The sequence below is a fragment of the Papio anubis genome, chromosome 10 (assembly GCF_008728515.1).
Source record: "Papio anubis isolate 15944 chromosome 10, Panubis1.0, whole genome shotgun sequence".
Taxonomy (NCBI): domain Eukaryota; kingdom Metazoa; phylum Chordata; class Mammalia; order Primates; family Cercopithecidae; genus Papio; species Papio anubis.
In genome coordinates, this window is record NC_044985.1 from 122,171,928 (window position 1) to 122,188,820 (window position 16,893).

At 46.4% G+C, this 16,893-nt stretch overlaps 1 protein-coding gene across 11 annotated transcripts in view; it reads left to right on the plus strand.

The window, feature by feature from the left end:
• TRAF3IP1 (TRAF3 interacting protein 1) overlaps positions 1-16,893 on the plus strand; it is a 96,277-nt gene that overhangs the window by 17,655 nt on the left and 61,729 nt on the right. For 5 of the 11 annotated variants that reach the window (XM_031651645.1, XM_009183470.4, XM_009183467.4 and 2 more), the window contains exons 2-8: positions 4,358-4,426; positions 4,859-5,020; positions 7,707-7,850; positions 7,947-8,363; positions 11,840-11,911; positions 12,959-13,034; positions 15,864-15,965. In XM_031651645.1, the coding sequence (XP_031507505.1) occupies positions 4,358-4,426; positions 4,859-5,020; positions 7,707-7,850; positions 7,947-8,363; positions 11,840-11,911; positions 12,959-13,034; positions 15,864-15,965 (1,042 nt within the window). The remainder of the gene's footprint in view (positions 1-4,357; positions 4,427-4,858; positions 5,021-7,706; positions 7,851-7,946; positions 8,364-11,839; positions 11,912-12,958; positions 13,035-15,863; positions 15,966-16,893) is intronic. The other 6 variants (XM_003908155.4, XM_009183472.4, XM_009183473.4 and 3 more) reach the window with 3 other exon arrangements.

Sequence of the window (16,893 nt, forward strand, 5' to 3'; positions counted from 1 at the left end):
AGTGTGGACCGGGTGTGGGCCGGGCTCGGGGTGCAGGTCGGGGACTGGTTCAGGGCCAGATGTGGACCGGGTGTGGGCCGGGCGCAGGGTGCGGGTCGGGGACCGGGGTGAGTTCCGGGGTCGGGGCGAGAGCTCTCTCTGTGCGGCCCCTGCCCGGGAGCCCGACCTGTAGGCCCAATTCCGCGGCGCCCTCCGCGCGGAGGTCCTGCCCCTCCCCCGGCTCCGGGCCGCCGCTTACAGGGAGGCTCCGGGCCCTCGGGGACCATTACTTCTTCCCTGCCTACCGTGTGTCTCCTTAGTGCATCTTCCATTCTGCCTGGCAGAGCTGCTTCTGTGACTCCCACCTCATCTAACCCTGCAGAACCCTTCTCACTTGCCCTGAAGCATTTAGCACGTGAAAGGCTAAATCCTGGGAGAATGGAAATAATATTTTTTATACAGCCTTCTGCCCCGAAGTTTCCCTCCATACCACATTTTGGGTGCTTAATAAATGCCTGTGGGTGAATTTAGTGGAGGTGGTGGTAGGGAGACTTGGCAGGAAAAACTTAACAGAGCGGCACACCCTGCCCTAAATTGCGATTGGTGGTCTCTGTAGCTTTTCCCCATTTGCAGATGGTGTGCTCCTCAGTGACGGAGACCCTGGCTTGCTTATTAGTATGGCTCTGGTGATCTGCAGTGGGTAAGGTACATAGAAATTGCACAACAAACATCCCCTGTTGAGTGGGACCTGTCAAGGCTTGTGGTAACTCCCTGGTAACTCTTAGGAACGTCACTGCGGGGGTTGCAGCACCCATTTCCATGGTGGACCCAAGGGCACGTGGAAACTCAGAGGTGTGTTTTGGGATTTAGGATTCAGGTTGGACTTGCAGACTTCCAGGGCCTCATGACCTCACCTGGTGATGGTCCTCAAGCTCTGTTTCTCACTCTTTTCAACAGATTGGGTGCCTTATTCTTGCACAGACTTTGCTTTACTGGGTCTGCCCTCCTACCTTAGCTTATAACTTGTGGGCTGGAGCGTGTGCCTCTGTGTTAAAACAGTGCCTAAAAATGCTCTCGAATCCACCCACATCCCGAGGCACTGCCAGCCCTGGTCACGTCCTCCCAGCTGGTGCAGCACCTACAGCCTGTCCTGGACAGTGTGTGGGGAGGGGACCTGCTGTGTGGATAGCCTGGTGGGAGCGGGACAGTGTGCCGCATCACCACCGTCCCATGAAATAGGCAGGTACCTGTCCTCTGACCGAGAGGGAACAAGAGCCAATGTGAGCCCAGCCAGCTATAGCTGTGGCTGCCAAAACCTTTATTCTCCCAGCCCTGTCTGCCCCACTGAAATGCAGAGCCCTGAAATGCAGAGGGAGGCGCAGGGAGTGTGCCTTATGCTTGTGGGGCAGTGGTGGCGCTCAGCTCACGGTGGCTGTCCAGTCACTGCCACATGGTTGGTCAGAGGCATCCTAATGGGAGAGGAGGAAGAATATGAGCTGGGTGCTGTGGCTCATGCCTGTAATCCCAGCACTCTGGGAGGCCAAGGCGGGCTGATCACTTGAGCCCAGGTGTTCAAGACCAGCCTGGCCAACATGGCAAAACTCCATCTCTACTGAGAATACAAAAATTAGCTGAATGTGGTGGTGCACCTGTAATCCCAGCTACTCAGGAGGCTGAGTAGGGAAGATTGCTTGAGCCTGGAAGGTTGAGGCTGCAGTGAGCCGTGATTGTACCACTGCACTCCAGCCTGGGTGACAGAGTAAGACCCTGTCTCAAAAAAAAAAAAAAAAAAAAAAAAAGGGATTGCTTTCCTGGCCAGGTAGATAGGGTGCTTGGAACGAGCTGCGTGTTCCCAATTAGGAATGACTAGTCTGCTCTTCTCCCATAGACTTCCTCATCTAATGCCAAAGTTGATTTCTCTCCCTGTGTAAAGATAAATAAATTGTCACCTACTTGATAAAGATGTTAGAATGACTGACACGTTGGAAAGGATTTTCAGATAATAGATGGGGAGCCTCTCATGAAAATGCCTTGCTGTCCTGAATATTATACACAAATTACTATATTAGTATTTTAGCTATAGCTAAACTAACCACCCCGTTTCATTAAGCTAAGTGTGGATCCTGTGACGTTAATGTCTCTTGTCACTTACAGTTATTGCTCACAATTTTTTTTTTTTTTGTTTTAGAGGGAGTCTTGCTCTGTCACCCAGACTGGAGTGCAGTGGCACAATCTCCACTCACTGCAACTTACGCCTCCCGGGTTCAAGCAATTCTCTTGTTTCAGCCTCCTGAGTAGATGGGACTACAGGCACATGCCACCGTGCCCAGTTAATTTTTATATTTTTAGTAGAGATGGGGTTTCGCCACATTGGCCAGGCTGCTCTCAAACTCCTGACCTCAGGTGATCTGCCTGTCTCAGCCTCCCAAAGTGCTGGGATTACAGGTATGAGCTACCACACCCAGCCTATTGCTCACAATTTTAACTGCCAGCATCCTGGGAAAACCTCAACAGGGACAAAATGAAAATGTTCCAGGAATGTTAAATGCAGGATACTCTTAATATTCTACCTGTCATCTCAAGAAAAATAGTAGTACAGCTCTTACATAGCGTGGTGTGGAATGAAAATACACCTACATTGATTAATACCTAACTTGATGCAAATTAAGGATTTGTGGCTTGAATCCAGAGGAGGCTGACGTTAGGATGGGACTGTCTTGTTTGTAAAACACAACTCCCCGTAATAAATATGCTTTATTAGCTGACCTAGGACACACGGCTGTGGGCATACCTGTCCTTACCACATACCATGCAGCCTGCTGGTAAGGGTCCCGGCTGTTCAAAATGCTTGTTGCTACAAATTTTACTGATTTTACAGTAACCTACTACATTTCAAAAAATTTCAGTTTGAGAGAACCCAGGACCCTGGCTGGGTGTGGGGGTTGAGAGGAACAGAAAAAATCATTGTCCTAAAAGCTGGTTTTAGGGCTAATTAAGAGGTACAGGTTACCTGAGGGAAGTGGTGACTGGGGAGAGAACCAAAGCTATGGGGTGTGGAGCCTGCCACCATCCTAAGAAGTGAGTAGTGACACGTGGTGAGGAGAAAGACCCTTGCAGAACTTCTAGTCTTAGAAAACTAGGCTGAGAAATTCCTTTTTTTTTTTTTTTTTTTGAGAAAGAGTCTCACTCTCGCCCAGGCTGGAGTCCTGTGGCGCGATTCCGGCTCACTCCAACCTCCGCCTCCCGGGTTCCAGCAATTCTGTTGCCTCAGTCTTCTGAGTAGCTGGGATTACAGGCATCCGCCACCATGTCTGCCTAATTTTTGTATTTTTAGTAGAGACAGGGGTTTCAGCATGTTGGCCAGGCTGGTCTCGAACTCCTGACCTCAAGTGATCCGCCCGCCTCGGCCTTCCAAAGTGCTGGGATTACAGGTATAAGCCACTGTGCCCAACCAAAGTTCCTTTTCTTTTTGGAATCTGTTCCCTCCATTGCACCTGAAGGACTCTTGTAAAAGGCTGTTCCAGGTCCTCCCCGTGGTCCTTCGGCTCAGTTCACGTCCCTGAGTGGCTTCACAGGGCCTCTGTACCAGGCCTCGAGTGTCTCTCTGGCCTCAGGCTCCTGCCGTCGTACATTTCCCTTGCACAGAACTCTGTGGGTCCTGGACCTTGTGTGGACTTTCTTTCTTTTTTTTTCTTCTTTTTTTTGAGACAGAGTCTGGCTCTGTTGCCAGGCTGGAGTGCAGCGGCTCAATGCAATCTCCGCTTGCCGGCTTCAAGTGATTCTCCTGCCTCAGCCTCCCATGTAGTTGGGACTATAGGCATGTGCCACCATACCCAACTAATTTTTGTATTTTTAGTGGAGACGGTGTTTCACCATGTTGGCCAGGATGGTCTCAATATCCTGACCTAGTAATCTGTCCACCTCGGCCTCCCAAAGTGCTGGGATTACAGGCATGAGCCACCACGCCCAGTGTGTGGACTTCCTTATGTCTGGCATGTGCATCTGAAATGCCCCCTTGCCCAACTCTTCTGTAAGCCTGGTCCCCATCTAGGTATGATTCCTCCAGGAAGGGTTCCCTGCCACCCTTGCCCCTCCCAGATTGTGGATTAGGTACCAAGCCTGAGTGCTTCCTTAGTACCTGCATGGTGTCATCTTCACCCATCTGTCCACACAGCCAGACTAAGTTCTGAGAGGATCTGGTTGGCTTCTGCCCTGCACAACACGTGTAGTAGACATCAAACATTTCTTGAGTAAGTGGATGATTCAAGTCTGGGCTGCTAGTCAATTCTGACATCTCCCAAGTGTGGAGTTGAGTGGATGAGGCTGATGAGGTGGCTGTCTGTGCAGTGACGTGGTGGCCTTTCTTTCTCTCTTGAAGGTGATTAGAATGACTGGTTTCATGAAGGGCCTCTACACAGATGCCGAGATGAAGTCTGATAATGTGAAGGTGGGTTTGAGTCGGGCTTCTCCTGTTGACCCCTCGCCTTAACGGATGGGATTTTTTGTAGGCCGGGTCGTGTGGCGTGTGTCATTTCTGTGCTGCATGTGGTTGGAATACAAGGTCAGTGAATTCATGAATTGATATATACCCTTCCTCATTTCATTTTCTCATTGTGGTAACTGGATCTCATGCTCGTTTTATTCACTGAAAAATGGGATTAGTATTTCAAAGATTAATGCTAGCCTATCAACTAAATTAAAGGCTTTAATGAATTGTTTTTGTTTTGTCAGTAAAAGATCAGTATTTCTAGATTTGTTATAGATCTAAAAATAGCTTCGTATGTAAACAGAAACTATCCTATGCCTGTAGAACATACTGAAGATAATGCATACTCTTCAAAGTATTGTAATATTTATATTTTCAATGGAAATGTTTCAGGATAAAGATGCAAAAATTAGCTTCCTACAAAAGGCCATAGACGTGGTTGTAATGGTGTCGGGAGAGCCACTGTCAGCCAAACCAGCCCGAATCGTGGCCGGGCATGAGCCTGAAAGAACAAATGAGCTGCTCCAGATAATTGGAAAATGCTGTCTCAACAAGGTACTACTGCTGTCCTGGCATTTTGAACTTACTTAGTACTTGAGTAAAAGGTAGTCGGGGGTGAGGGACTCACATGTGCGGGCGGTTTAGGGAAGGCGTTTCAGTGGCGTCTGTCAAACACTGTGCTTTGAATCTGATCCCACCCCTTCTGGAGCCCCAGAGATACAGGAGGAGTAATTTAAAACTGAATGATGAGACAAATAAGGGTATCTTATATGCAAGTTCTGCAAGCTTTCAATATAAAATCGGGAACCCCGCAGGTACTCTGTGCCCGGCTGGTGGCTGGAGGCTGGAGGCCCAGGCTTCCATGCCCTCTGGCTTTCTCCTTTCTGGGGCTCCTTTGAGGACAGGTGGCTGCTTCCAGCCGGGGCTGCAGTGGCTGCAGGAGCACTTTTCTTCTTCCCTGGGTCTTACAGGAGTCTCTGTTCTCTTCCTGCATCTCCAGCCTCTGATATCTGCTTGTCTGTTGCCCTTCCTCTCTCTCTCTTCAACCCTTTCTCTCTCTCTCGGTTGCTGTTTCAGTTGTACAGGGAGTAGATTTTTTTCTTCCTGAGCTTTTCACTGTGGGCTAGAAACTTGGGTGTCAGGCCTCAGGCTTCTCTGGTTAGGTCCAGCCTGGGCCATGTTTGCCCAAACGTTGGAGAAGGTCTTTCCCCAGGGTCTTCCTTCTTTTGAAGGCCGAGTGGTCCCCCATGGAGGAGCAGGTTGGCCTTGTATTGAGAGTATGATTAATACAGTTTTTCACATACCTAGTGGGTGGTTGGCTGGGGGCTAACCTTAAATGTGACCCAAATGGGAACAGGTAGGTTTCAGCCCCCTCAACAGCAGTGGGTCGTGGAGGTGCATAGTGGTGTCAGACTGACTCCTAGGAGGCCCCCCCGGTGCAGGTCCAGCATATAAACTTAGAGACTTGGAAGCAGATTTTGCCAGTACACTGGCCTCTGTGCCTAGACTCCCCAGCTCCCCTTCCCGGGTCCTTTATGTTGCTCGTCTTTTTAAAAAGCACATCTGGCTCCTATCTCCTCTGCTGAATCTTCCCCGGCTTCCAGTAGCCTTGGGGCCGAGCCAGCTCCATGGCACAGCTTGTGAGCCCCCTAGAGACCTGCTGCTACTTCTTTCCCTTCAGATCCTTCTCTCATTTCCCACACCTGAGCCCTCCACTCCAGTCACCATGCACCCTTGCATTCAGCCCTGACCCGCTGTCTCCTGTCAGCCTCTTGCCCTGGGGCCTGTTGGCTTCTTGGTGCCTGAACTGCCTTCCTCCTCCAGCCTCACCCAGCAGCAATGTGGCGTCTGTGAGCTCTTCCTTGAGCCTGGGCCTCTCCTCCCTCCCAGGCCGACTTAGGTGCCCCTGTAGGCTTCCTATAGCCTGTTGTTTAATTGTTGTGTTTGTCTGTGTCCCCAGTACATGGTGTGTCTTCGGCCTAAATGGAGCCTGGCATGTGGCAGTCACTCATCGTGTGCTTGTGGAATGAGTGCGTTGAGTGAGTGGGACTCCTGACTGGAGGTGTCCTACACTCTGGGTGGCTGTCAGGGATGCTGGAGAAGGAATTTTTGCATTTGACGGGGCTTGAATTAGATCAGTTTTTTCCCCCCATAATTTTATTATTGTGTTAAAATCCCTATAACATAAAATTTGCCATCTTAACCATGTTGAAGTGTACATTTCAGTGCTGGTAAATTCAGTCATGTGCAGCCATCACCACCTTCCATCTCCAGGACTCTTCTTGCAAAACAGACTCTGTCCCCATGAAACACTAACGTCCTCTTCTCCTGTCCCCCGCCCCTGGCATCCTTCATGTACTTTCTGTCTCTATGAATCTGACTACTCTAGGGACCTTGGATAAGTGGAGTCATAGAGTGTCCTTTTTTTGACTGACTTATTTCACTTAATATAACATTCTCAAGATTTATCCATGTTGTGGCATGTATCAGAATTTCATCCCTTTTTAGGGCTGAATAATATTCCATTGTGATGGATATACCATATTTTGTTTATCCACCCAACTGTCAATGGTACAGTTTGCTCCCACGTTTTAGCTATTATGAATAATGCTGCTATGAACATGGATATACAAATATCTCTTCAAGACCCTGTTTTCCATTTTTTTGGATAAATACCCACAAGGGGAATTATTGGGTCATATGGTAAATCTGTGCTTAATTTTTTGAGGAACTGTTATACTGTTTTCCATAAAGGCTGTATCATTTTACATTTCCATCAACAGTGCATGAGAGTTTTAATTTCTCCTTATCCTTGCCAATGCTTGTTGTTTTGTGTTTTTTTTAGGAGCAGCATCCTAATGGGTGTGAGGTGGTTAGATAAAATCTTAAGGCACTTATGGCTGGGATTCTACGATCCCATTAGAAGTTTAAGGCATGGGTCAGCTTTATTGACCTTGAACACACACATTCACATTTGACAGCTTGGGTAGACTTGAACCAGGATTCATTTAGCTTGGGTGGATGCTACTGTTAATGACCAAAGTGCTGAAAGTAATAGTTATCAAGATATGCTGTACTTTGTATGTGATAATAACATGTTCAAAAAATATTTTATCCTTTGAATTTCATTGTGGACAGAGAATCTGTCTCATGAGCTATCTTTCAATGGCGATGTTCTATTTGTTACGTGTGCGGATCTCATTTCACCTAACACCTCATTTCCTTCCATTTGGACGACGAGCTCTCCAGTGACGATGCGGTACGGAGGGTTTTAGCTGGAGAGAAGGGAGAAGTGAAAGGCCAGGCCTCACTGACCTCAAGATCTCAGGAATTGGATAATAAGAATGTGCGAGAAGAGGAGTCCAGAGTTCACAAAAATACAGAGGTGAATTGCAAGTCGCACATCTTTGAAAATGAAATAGTGAGTCTTTTTGTAGTTTAGGTAAAAACGTTCATAAATGATTTTATTTTTATTTCGTAGGATAGAGGAGACTCTGAAATAAAAGAGAGAAGTACAAGCAGAGATCAAAAACAGAAAGAAGAATTGAAAGAAGACAGCAAGCCAAGAGAAAAGGACAAGGACAAGGGGAAGGCCAAGGAGAATGGCGGAAACAGACACAGAGAAGGGGAGAGAGAGAGACCCAAAGCCCGGGCCAGGCCAGACAGCGAGCGACAGAAAGACAGAGGCAACAGGGAGCGGGACAGAGACTCCGAGCGTGAGAAGGAGACAGACAGAAAGAGTGAGGGGGGAAAAGAGAAGGAGAGACTGAGAGACAGGGACCGAGAGCGCGACCGAGACAAAGGGAAGGACAGGGACAGACGGAGAGTGAAAAACGGGGAGCACTCCCGGGACCTGGACAGGGAGAAGAACAGAGAGCATGACAAACCCGAGAAAAAGGTAAAGTCTTCCTGAAAACCTCGCCTTTTGCTTAGTAAGAGTTTGTGGTGGTCTCAAACATGATTTTTATCTTTCTTACAATGTGACTAGGAAACTGGTTTTCTTTTATGCCTATTTAAAATTATGACAATCTTGGATTCTCAATAGAAACCCAAAGAGATACTTATTTCTTGTCAGTTGTGTTTTGGGTTTTTTTGGTTCATCCCTTAATAGAAGTTTATTGTTCAGCCAATCGTTTATTAAGGCATTATTCAGTGAGTTTTTAACCATTTCCTACTTCATGTCTAGGGAGACGTCTGCTGGATTATAAGCTCCCTAAGAGCATAAGCCAGAGATTTCACTCATGTTCACTGTTGGATACCCAGTCTGGTAGAGTGTCTGACACACAGCAGCTTTGCAGTAAATACCTGGTGGTGGAATGGATTGAGCATCCAGGCAAGGGGTGATGGGCTTTTCAGATCAGGAAACATTGGATGAAATCGATCAATTGATAGTGGTTTCTGAGGTCTCCCTTTATGGAATTTTGATCTGGGAGTGGTAGAAGATAATTTGAAGGGGGAAGTCAGGAAAATATTATTAAATGCTTGCTCTTTTTAGAGTTTAATGATTCCCCACCAGGCCTGTAGAGAAATCAACGTTTTTCAGAGTTTGAGCTGATTTGCCGCGTTGCTCTTGTCCTTGTCTCGCAGGTGTTTTAAGATGTGTGGCTTCTCCCGTGTGTGTCGTTTGTGTCGTTTGTGTCACTCTCAGTATTGCTCTGAAGGCTTTGGAGCAGCTTCCACCTTAGCACTGCAAGCAGTGTTTATGTGCAGTCTGAGTTGTGCATGTGATGTCTTTAGGAGCATGGACATTGCTCAGTTATTAAAGATTAGGGCTGCTTTCAGGGGCTTTTAGGCATTAGCAGATAAGCACAATAAGACTGGAGTTTATTGTAATTCTTGTTTAATTAAATTTTCAGGTAAATTTAGGGTTTGCTAGAAAATCCTATTGGTTTCAAACTGTTTTCTAAATGTGTGAATTCCTTCTGGACCCACCATATGTGTTGGGGATGTTTTCCCAGACACCCATTCTTTGGGGAATGTAAAATTGTAAAGCATCCTGCGAAGATGTTGGAAATCATCTTGTCTCCAGCTGCTAGGAAGGAGGACACTGAGGTCGGGAAGGGATCCAGATCTGCCCAGTTGATCTGGCCGGGCAGTGAGGGGCAGGGCCTGAGTTGGTGCCATGGCCTCTTCCTCCTGGGACAGCCATCTTGTCTTGTGGCACTGCGTCTCAGGGTGTGCCTGCCCAGGGGATGGGGGTGGGTGCCACAGGACTGACCCTGAGGGGAATCCTGTAAACCAGGCTTTCCTGTGGGGGTCAGTACAAGCCCGTTTTGAGATCTGTGGGTCACAATGGGATAGGGGGTGCCTATCGGGCAAGATTGTGGTTTTGTTCGTAATTGAACGTAGTGTTCTACGGGGCATTTTGGAGTTTTACTATTTAAAATGTCACTCATTCCCCCTCCATTGCACATCCTGGAGTAATGTACTGTATGATATGTGTCATAACCTGGCTTTCCTTATGAGTCTTAGAAATTACAGAGACATTCCCCATCTTTTGCTCCTTTTTAGAGGTGTAAGAAAAAGTATTTTTCATGAACCTGATTTTTCTGAGGCACCAGTATATTCTGGTGTATTTTGCTGTGTATGAGGCAGCCTAGGAAGAGGCCAACCTTCCTCAGCTCTCAAGGCCTTCGGATTGGGGGTCCTCACGTTATGTTCCCTAAAACTGCTAATGAGATGACTGGCTTTTTAAGTAGAGAGAAACCATTCCAAAGAAATTCTTAGAGGCTCAGCCGGGCATGATGACTCACGCCTGTAATCCCAGCACTTTGGGAGGCCGAGGCGGGTGGATCACGAGGTCAAGAGATCGAGACCTTCCTGGCAAACATGGTGATGAAATCCTGTCTCTACTAAAAAAAAAAAAAAAATTACAAAAATTAGCTGGGTGTAGTGGTGTGCGCCTGTAGTCCCAGCTACTCAGGAGGCTGAGGCAGGAGAATTGTTTGAACTTAGGAGGCGGAGGTTGCAGTGAGCCGACATCACGCCACTGCACTCCAGCCTGGGTGACAGAGCGAGACTCTGTCTCAAACAACAACAACAACAAAAAGAAATTCTTAGAGGCTGATATTTGGGAACATATCAGAGCCAAGTGTAATGATGGTTTTGTTTAAAAGCGTCTGAGACCGTGGCGAAGTGATTTTTTCCTACGCAAAGCTGGTGCTTACTTGGTTGCCGTGAGATTTGCGTGGATCTCACATGGTGGTTTTGTTTGCCAGGCTCTTCTGTGGACAATCTGGGGGCTTCATTGAGCCGCATGGGTCTGGGAGGCAGCTGCGTCCTTTCCTCTGGTAAAAAGCGCCAGGCAGGTGTGAGCTGCTGTGAGGCGCCTCCCAAGGAACCCCAGTTCCCAGGGACCTTAGTCACATCTATGCTGGGGAGGCAGGAGACTCAAGTTCTAACCCCGGTTCTGCCGCAGTCATTCTTTATCCTCTTCCCCATTTTATTTCTGTCTAGTTGAGAGGCTGACGAGATCCTAGGCTACCTCATGGGCTTTTGCGAAGAAGAAGTGAAATAGTAGATATGAAAACACTCGGAAAATTAAGAGTGCAGTGGAGAGGACAGGTGCTAGGTTAGACTGGCCACGTAGGGGTCCCAGGCCCCTCTCTTAACTGCCTCTTTTATGGGTAGCACGTGCGCAGTGCCCAACCTACAGTCATGGGTAATTACTGCTGATAAAATCTGATACCTTCATAATTAACTTATGAGGACATTGAATTGTTGAAATATTGAACAGGCTTTCTTTGCTTTTCAGTCTTCCTGGAGGAAAATCTCAATGAAGATAATGTGTTCTACTCCTTCTACTCTGAGATATGTCTTCTAGAGAAGTGATTTAAGGCGTGAGATGAGATGGTGTTTACGGTTTTCATGTAGTTTATGTTATGAGAGTGCTTTCCTCACTTACAGTCTGAAGCCTTTGCTTAAAAAGAATTGCCCCATTCTGTTAATGAAGTTAGCCTGTGATCAGCAGAGGCGGCTAGGAGCAGTTTCTCTGTGGGTGTTGGAGGTTTATATTGTTCATTCCCTCCCTCGCTTCCAGATCCCTAGGTTTCCCTGCAATATGTTTCCAGGAAATTCGGTGTGGCACAGGGATTCGTGTTCGTATAGCTTCCTGAGAGGCAGGAATATTTGAAGTCCTTGCCCACCTACTTTGCCCTTATGGGAAGAGATCTCCCTGCCATTGGCTTGGAAGACTCTTGGGGAGTGCAGGCAGCAGTAACAATCGTGGCAATCAGAGCTGGATTGGCGATGTGGTGTTCTCGTGGGAAGAATGATTTCACTGTTGGTCAGTGTTATAGAAAATATCTTGGCATATTTTTAGATATTACGGATTGGAATAATTCTAAAGTTTGAACTTTTTTTTTTTTTTAATAGTCAGCAAGCTCAGGGGAGATGTCTAAAAAGTTGTCAGATGGAACTTTTAAAGACTCCAAGGCTGAAACAGAGGTAAACTTTAAAAAATAACTTTAAGAGATGTCAACTTGTAGCTGTGTTGAAACAGTAAATGCTGTGTGCTCCCCTGGTCCACTGAGGCATGGAAGGAGCACATGGTCATGGCCTATCTGTAATAGGTCCATTTTATTTCGTTGTAAAAGTAATGAGTTAAATGCTTTACCTCCTGGTAAAATAGATGGGGGTATGTATTCTCAGATTTTCTGTGGGGCACTCCTGGTTTACTCATGCCTTTATATGACTAGTGTGATGTGTGGTGTGATAGGGTTGTCATTTTGGGGAGAAGGGGGAGGTGGCACTCAGGATGAGTCTGGAAGAGGCATAAGTCACCAGGCAGATGGGGCCAGTGGGAGAGACCCCGCCAGCCTCTGGTTGGCCTGTTCAGGACTCCACGATGCGTTTCCTGGGGCTCGCCACAGTCTCCACATGGGCCATCTTGTGGAGGTTACACTCATCCCAAGCAGCAGGGGCCACTGAGAGGTTGAAGCCAACTTTTGTAGTCCAATTCACATTTCAGGAAGTGTTCATGAGGCTGCAGGGGAGCTGGGTTAGGCATCGAGTAGAGGCTGGGGGGCTAGTTAGAGGAGAGAGGTGGTAAGACTGGAACTGTGCCAGTGGAGGGAGGAATAGGATGTGCTGTTTCCTTTGGTTAGTGTTCTGTTTAAATACGTATAAATTTTTACCTTCGGAGTTGCTTACAAGTGCATTTAAGTAATTAAGTATATAGCAACAGAAGTGGAGTCCTCATAAGCACAACTGATAAGACGGTGCTTCTCAAAGTGTGGTGAGCAGATTGTTGACCTTTTTAGGGCTGCACAAAATGATGGAATTCTAAATACAGTGTGAAAAGGCTTTTGGCCTACGTGTAATTCGCACTCTCAGGTCTTAAGTCCTTAGTGATACTGAGTTTTAAAAAGCATATGGGCACTATTGCTGGATTTCATACTTGTTCTTCCTCAAGCAGAGCTTGAAAAGTAAACCTGCTTATGATATTGCTGTGTAATGCATCAATTAATTTCTTTTCATTCTTTTTTCTTTAAGACTGAGATTTCCACTAGAGCATCCAAGTCATTGACAACAAAAACATCAAAACGGCGATCCAAAAATTCAGTGGAAGGTACTGCAAAACTTATATATGTAGCTGAAAATATGGATATTAGTTTTTTTTTTTTTTTTTTGTCTTAATCCCAGTGTCTAGTAGGAAAGAACTCCTGTGGCTGGAAAACAGACTTGCTGTATCTGGGAATGAATAGCGTGTGGAAATAATGAAGATTTGTGGTTGTTACATACACATGCCTGTGTGCACAAGTGTGTGAGCTGATGACATCAGGGCAGAGTAGCCCTTCTTTGCTGGAGATCTGTGTTGAAATGTAAAAGTTGTGATCAAATTTTCATTTTCCAGAAATACTTAGCCATCTTCATTTCAGTAGTTGTGTCCTTTGTATTGGCAGCCTACATTTAATCCTCGTGCAGGTTGGACGTAGAGCATGTAGGCAGATAATGTTTATGTGTTTAAAAACCACAGAAATTATGATTGGAAGTCATGCTAAAAGTCGAACATGCAGGCGTGGCCTATGGTTTGCTGAAGGATAGTACCTCACAATCCTGTCTAACACAAGAGCGTCAGGCAAATGCAGGGAAGCCCTGTTGGAGGCCACTGGCGTTGGAGGCTTATTTTTCATTGAAGTATGAAGTTACTTTGAATGAGCAGTGCTTGTTTCTGAAAAATCATCCTTTTCCTAAATTGTATAAGTTAAAGAAGGGTGGCAAGACGTAGTAGTGGGAATTTTTCCCTTAGAAAGGAGGCTTAAATGGTAGGTTCCACTTGTGCACACTAATTAGTAATGCGTTTGTGACCAGCTTTGTGCTAGAAGCCTTTGTTGTCTTTTGGTTGAACGCTGTGGGGTGGGTTTCCAGAAGCGCAGTGGCTGGCACAAAGGGTATGGCATTATGGCTACTGCGCGCCCTTAATGGCCCTTCACCCCACACCTTCTCCAGTGTCGTAAAGGCATGCTGATTTTGATGAACGAAAAACAAAAAAGTTGATTATTAATGAAATGGTAATTGTTGTCGTGTGTGAATGTTTTGGGCTTCTCTGACCTGCCTGTTCTTTGGTTTCCCTGGGTTCTTCTTACTTCTGAAGTCTGCGTTCTTACTGATTTGCATGCGCATACTGTATGTTAAGGACATCTGCCAGTTTGCCAATTTTTGCATAAGTGTTTCTTTTTCAGTTTGTTTCTACTAATTATGTTTGGTTTGGTTTCTGATTTGCCTGGGTGTTAAATTGTTATGTGCTTGAGGCCTCTAATCTTTTTTTTTGGTAATCTGTCCAGAGATTTGAGAGGTGAAGATTTGTGTTTTATCACACTTGTTTTTACTTAATTTCTTATATTCTGTCTTACTTTACTTCATGGTATAGGTGAGGCTCTGAATCTATTTTGTCAGAATAATTCATCAGTAATTCCAGGATCACTTCTTAATTGAACGCTTCTCTCCTGCTCTGTGATGCCTTTTGTAGTCTGGGTTATGGGCTTTTTTGTGTGTGGTGTTTTTTACTTCCACTGTTTTATTTTTACTATTAGTTTCCTATCACTGTTCTTTTCAGAAAAGTTTTAAGCCATCTTATTTGCTTATTCTTCCAGATGAATTTTAAAAGCACTTCATGACTCAAGAATTCCACTCTTGCAAAATAAACAAACGTCTCAGAATTTAATTGGATTTGTGTTAAATATATGCGTTCATTAGTTTAGGAAGATTAGACACCTCTAACTTCAGCTTCGCGAAGGTGTTCCCCTCTTCCGAGAACACGTTGCATGTGCTTAGATATGTCTGTTGGTCACAGTGGTTGCTCACTGGTTTATTATATTTTATTTATTTTATTTTATTTATTTATTTTGAGACGGAGTCTCACTCTGTCACCAGGCTGGAGTGCAATGGCACAATCTTGGCTCACTGCAGCCTCTGCTTCCCGGGTTCAATCGATTCTCCTGCCTCAGCCTCCCGAGTAGCTGGGATTACAGGTGTATGCCACCACGCCCAGCTAATTTTTTGTATTTTTCATAGAGACAGGGTTTCACCATGTTGGCCAGGCTGGTCTTGAACTCCTGACCTGAAGTGATCCGCCCACCTCAGCCTCCCAAAGTGCTGGGATTACAGCCCTAAGCCACCGTGCCTGGCCTGTTGTTGCCTCTTAATCCAGTAGTTCTTTTGTTGATTCTTTTGGCTTTCCTAAGCAGACAGTTGTATCATCTGCCCTTCTTTTCTAATCGCTTGCGATATGTGCATCTGTGTTTACAGGTGAGCTTGTGCTCTAGGGGTCTTTTGTATGATCTTAAGAGATTTTATTACCAGACATTGATGGGCTTTTTGACACTGAGATTCCCTGAGCTGTCAACAGCTCAGTGGACTCTTGTCTTCCTCTCCTGCTAGCTGGGCACTGACCTCCCTGTGGGTCCCCCAGCAAAGCTGGCACTCTGCCTGAACATTCTGCCTTGCTTAAGTAGGTTCACGTTTGGGCAAACGCCCAGTACCCAGAGGTGTGTGAGACACTGGAGTACCCAGAGGCGTGTGAGACACTGGAGTACCCAGAGGCGTGTGAGACACTGGAGTACCCAGAGGTGTAGGAGACACTGGAGTACCCAGAGGCGTGTGAGACACTGGAGCCCTGTGTTCTGCTCAAGGGGATGAATGAGCCTTTACTCCAGGGTGTGAGGGTATCACATTGGTAAACATACTTAGACTCTTAAAGTCATTCTGGAATCCCTGCAGAATCCAGAAAGCATTCTGCCCAAGAATATTATAATTTTTGCTTATTTCTAAGTAGTGCATACAGAGCTGATCACTTTGCCTTAATGAGTACATTTTAATTTCATTTGTTTGTGAACTGTTTTACATTACATTACAGATTAAGTTTAATATATATTTTCATTGTGCTATTTTATGTCAGGAAGAAGGGACCCTAAAACCAGTGAAAATAGTCTTTCCCCTGAAAAAGAACATAACTCTTCCTACTGTAAAGCTAAGAAGGAACATAGCATGAAACAGCTCGGTAAGCTCAGTGAACCGCAGTGGAGGCTGTGAGTGAATGATGACAGTTGAAACCTTTACTGCCTGGTCCTTTGCTTCTACTTGGTCATTGAACATGTGGAAGTCTGCGGGGGTGGTTGACATAGGTGTGGCCCTCCTTGACCTGGGGCCTGAGCTCTAGAACACTGCCTTCTGGCCAGAGTGGAGAGGGGGCAGAGGGACATGTTGGCCCCATGCAGCGCTACCCCTGGCCAGGTGAGGATTTCCTACCCTGAGTCAATCACAGGCTTCAATTGTCCATTTGAGTTTTCTTTCAATGATTCTGCAGACATTTATGATAATAAAGAGAACACAGGGGTACATATGTGCATGTTAGTTTGTGATGAATCTTCAGGGAAAATGAAGCCAAGAGGAGCAGGGATGAGGGGCGGGAGCAGGGAAGGCCTCTCCGAGGGAGGACATCTGGACAGAGAGCTGACTTGGGTGAAGGAGGACATGCAGGTGTGTAAGTGGTGAGGCGGGTGGAGAGAGGAACAGCGATAGGGTAAAGGACTGGGCCAGGAAGCAGGGCCTGGAGCTGCCGGTCCCAGAGCTGCTGGTCCTGGTCCATAGCAGCTGTGTGGTTTACAGTGAGTGCACACAGAAGTTCTTGAAGAGTTTTAAGCAGCACAGAGGCAAGATTTGACTTAGGTTTTAGAACTCCTTCTTTTAAAACTGTGGCATGGCAGGAGTAGAGGCTGCAGAGCAGTGAGGAGGGGCCGTGGCATCTGGATGAGAGGAGGTGAGGGTTGGGACCAGAGTGCCAGCACTGAGAGCGGGTTGGGTTTACTGTGCTGATGGGTGGGGTGCCACTTGTTTCAATGGAAAGGAATCAAAGATGAGATTCATTCTGGGGGGGTCTGGGCTCCTAGGGGGTGGCCTGGCCTTTATTGACATGGAAGGTTCTGGGA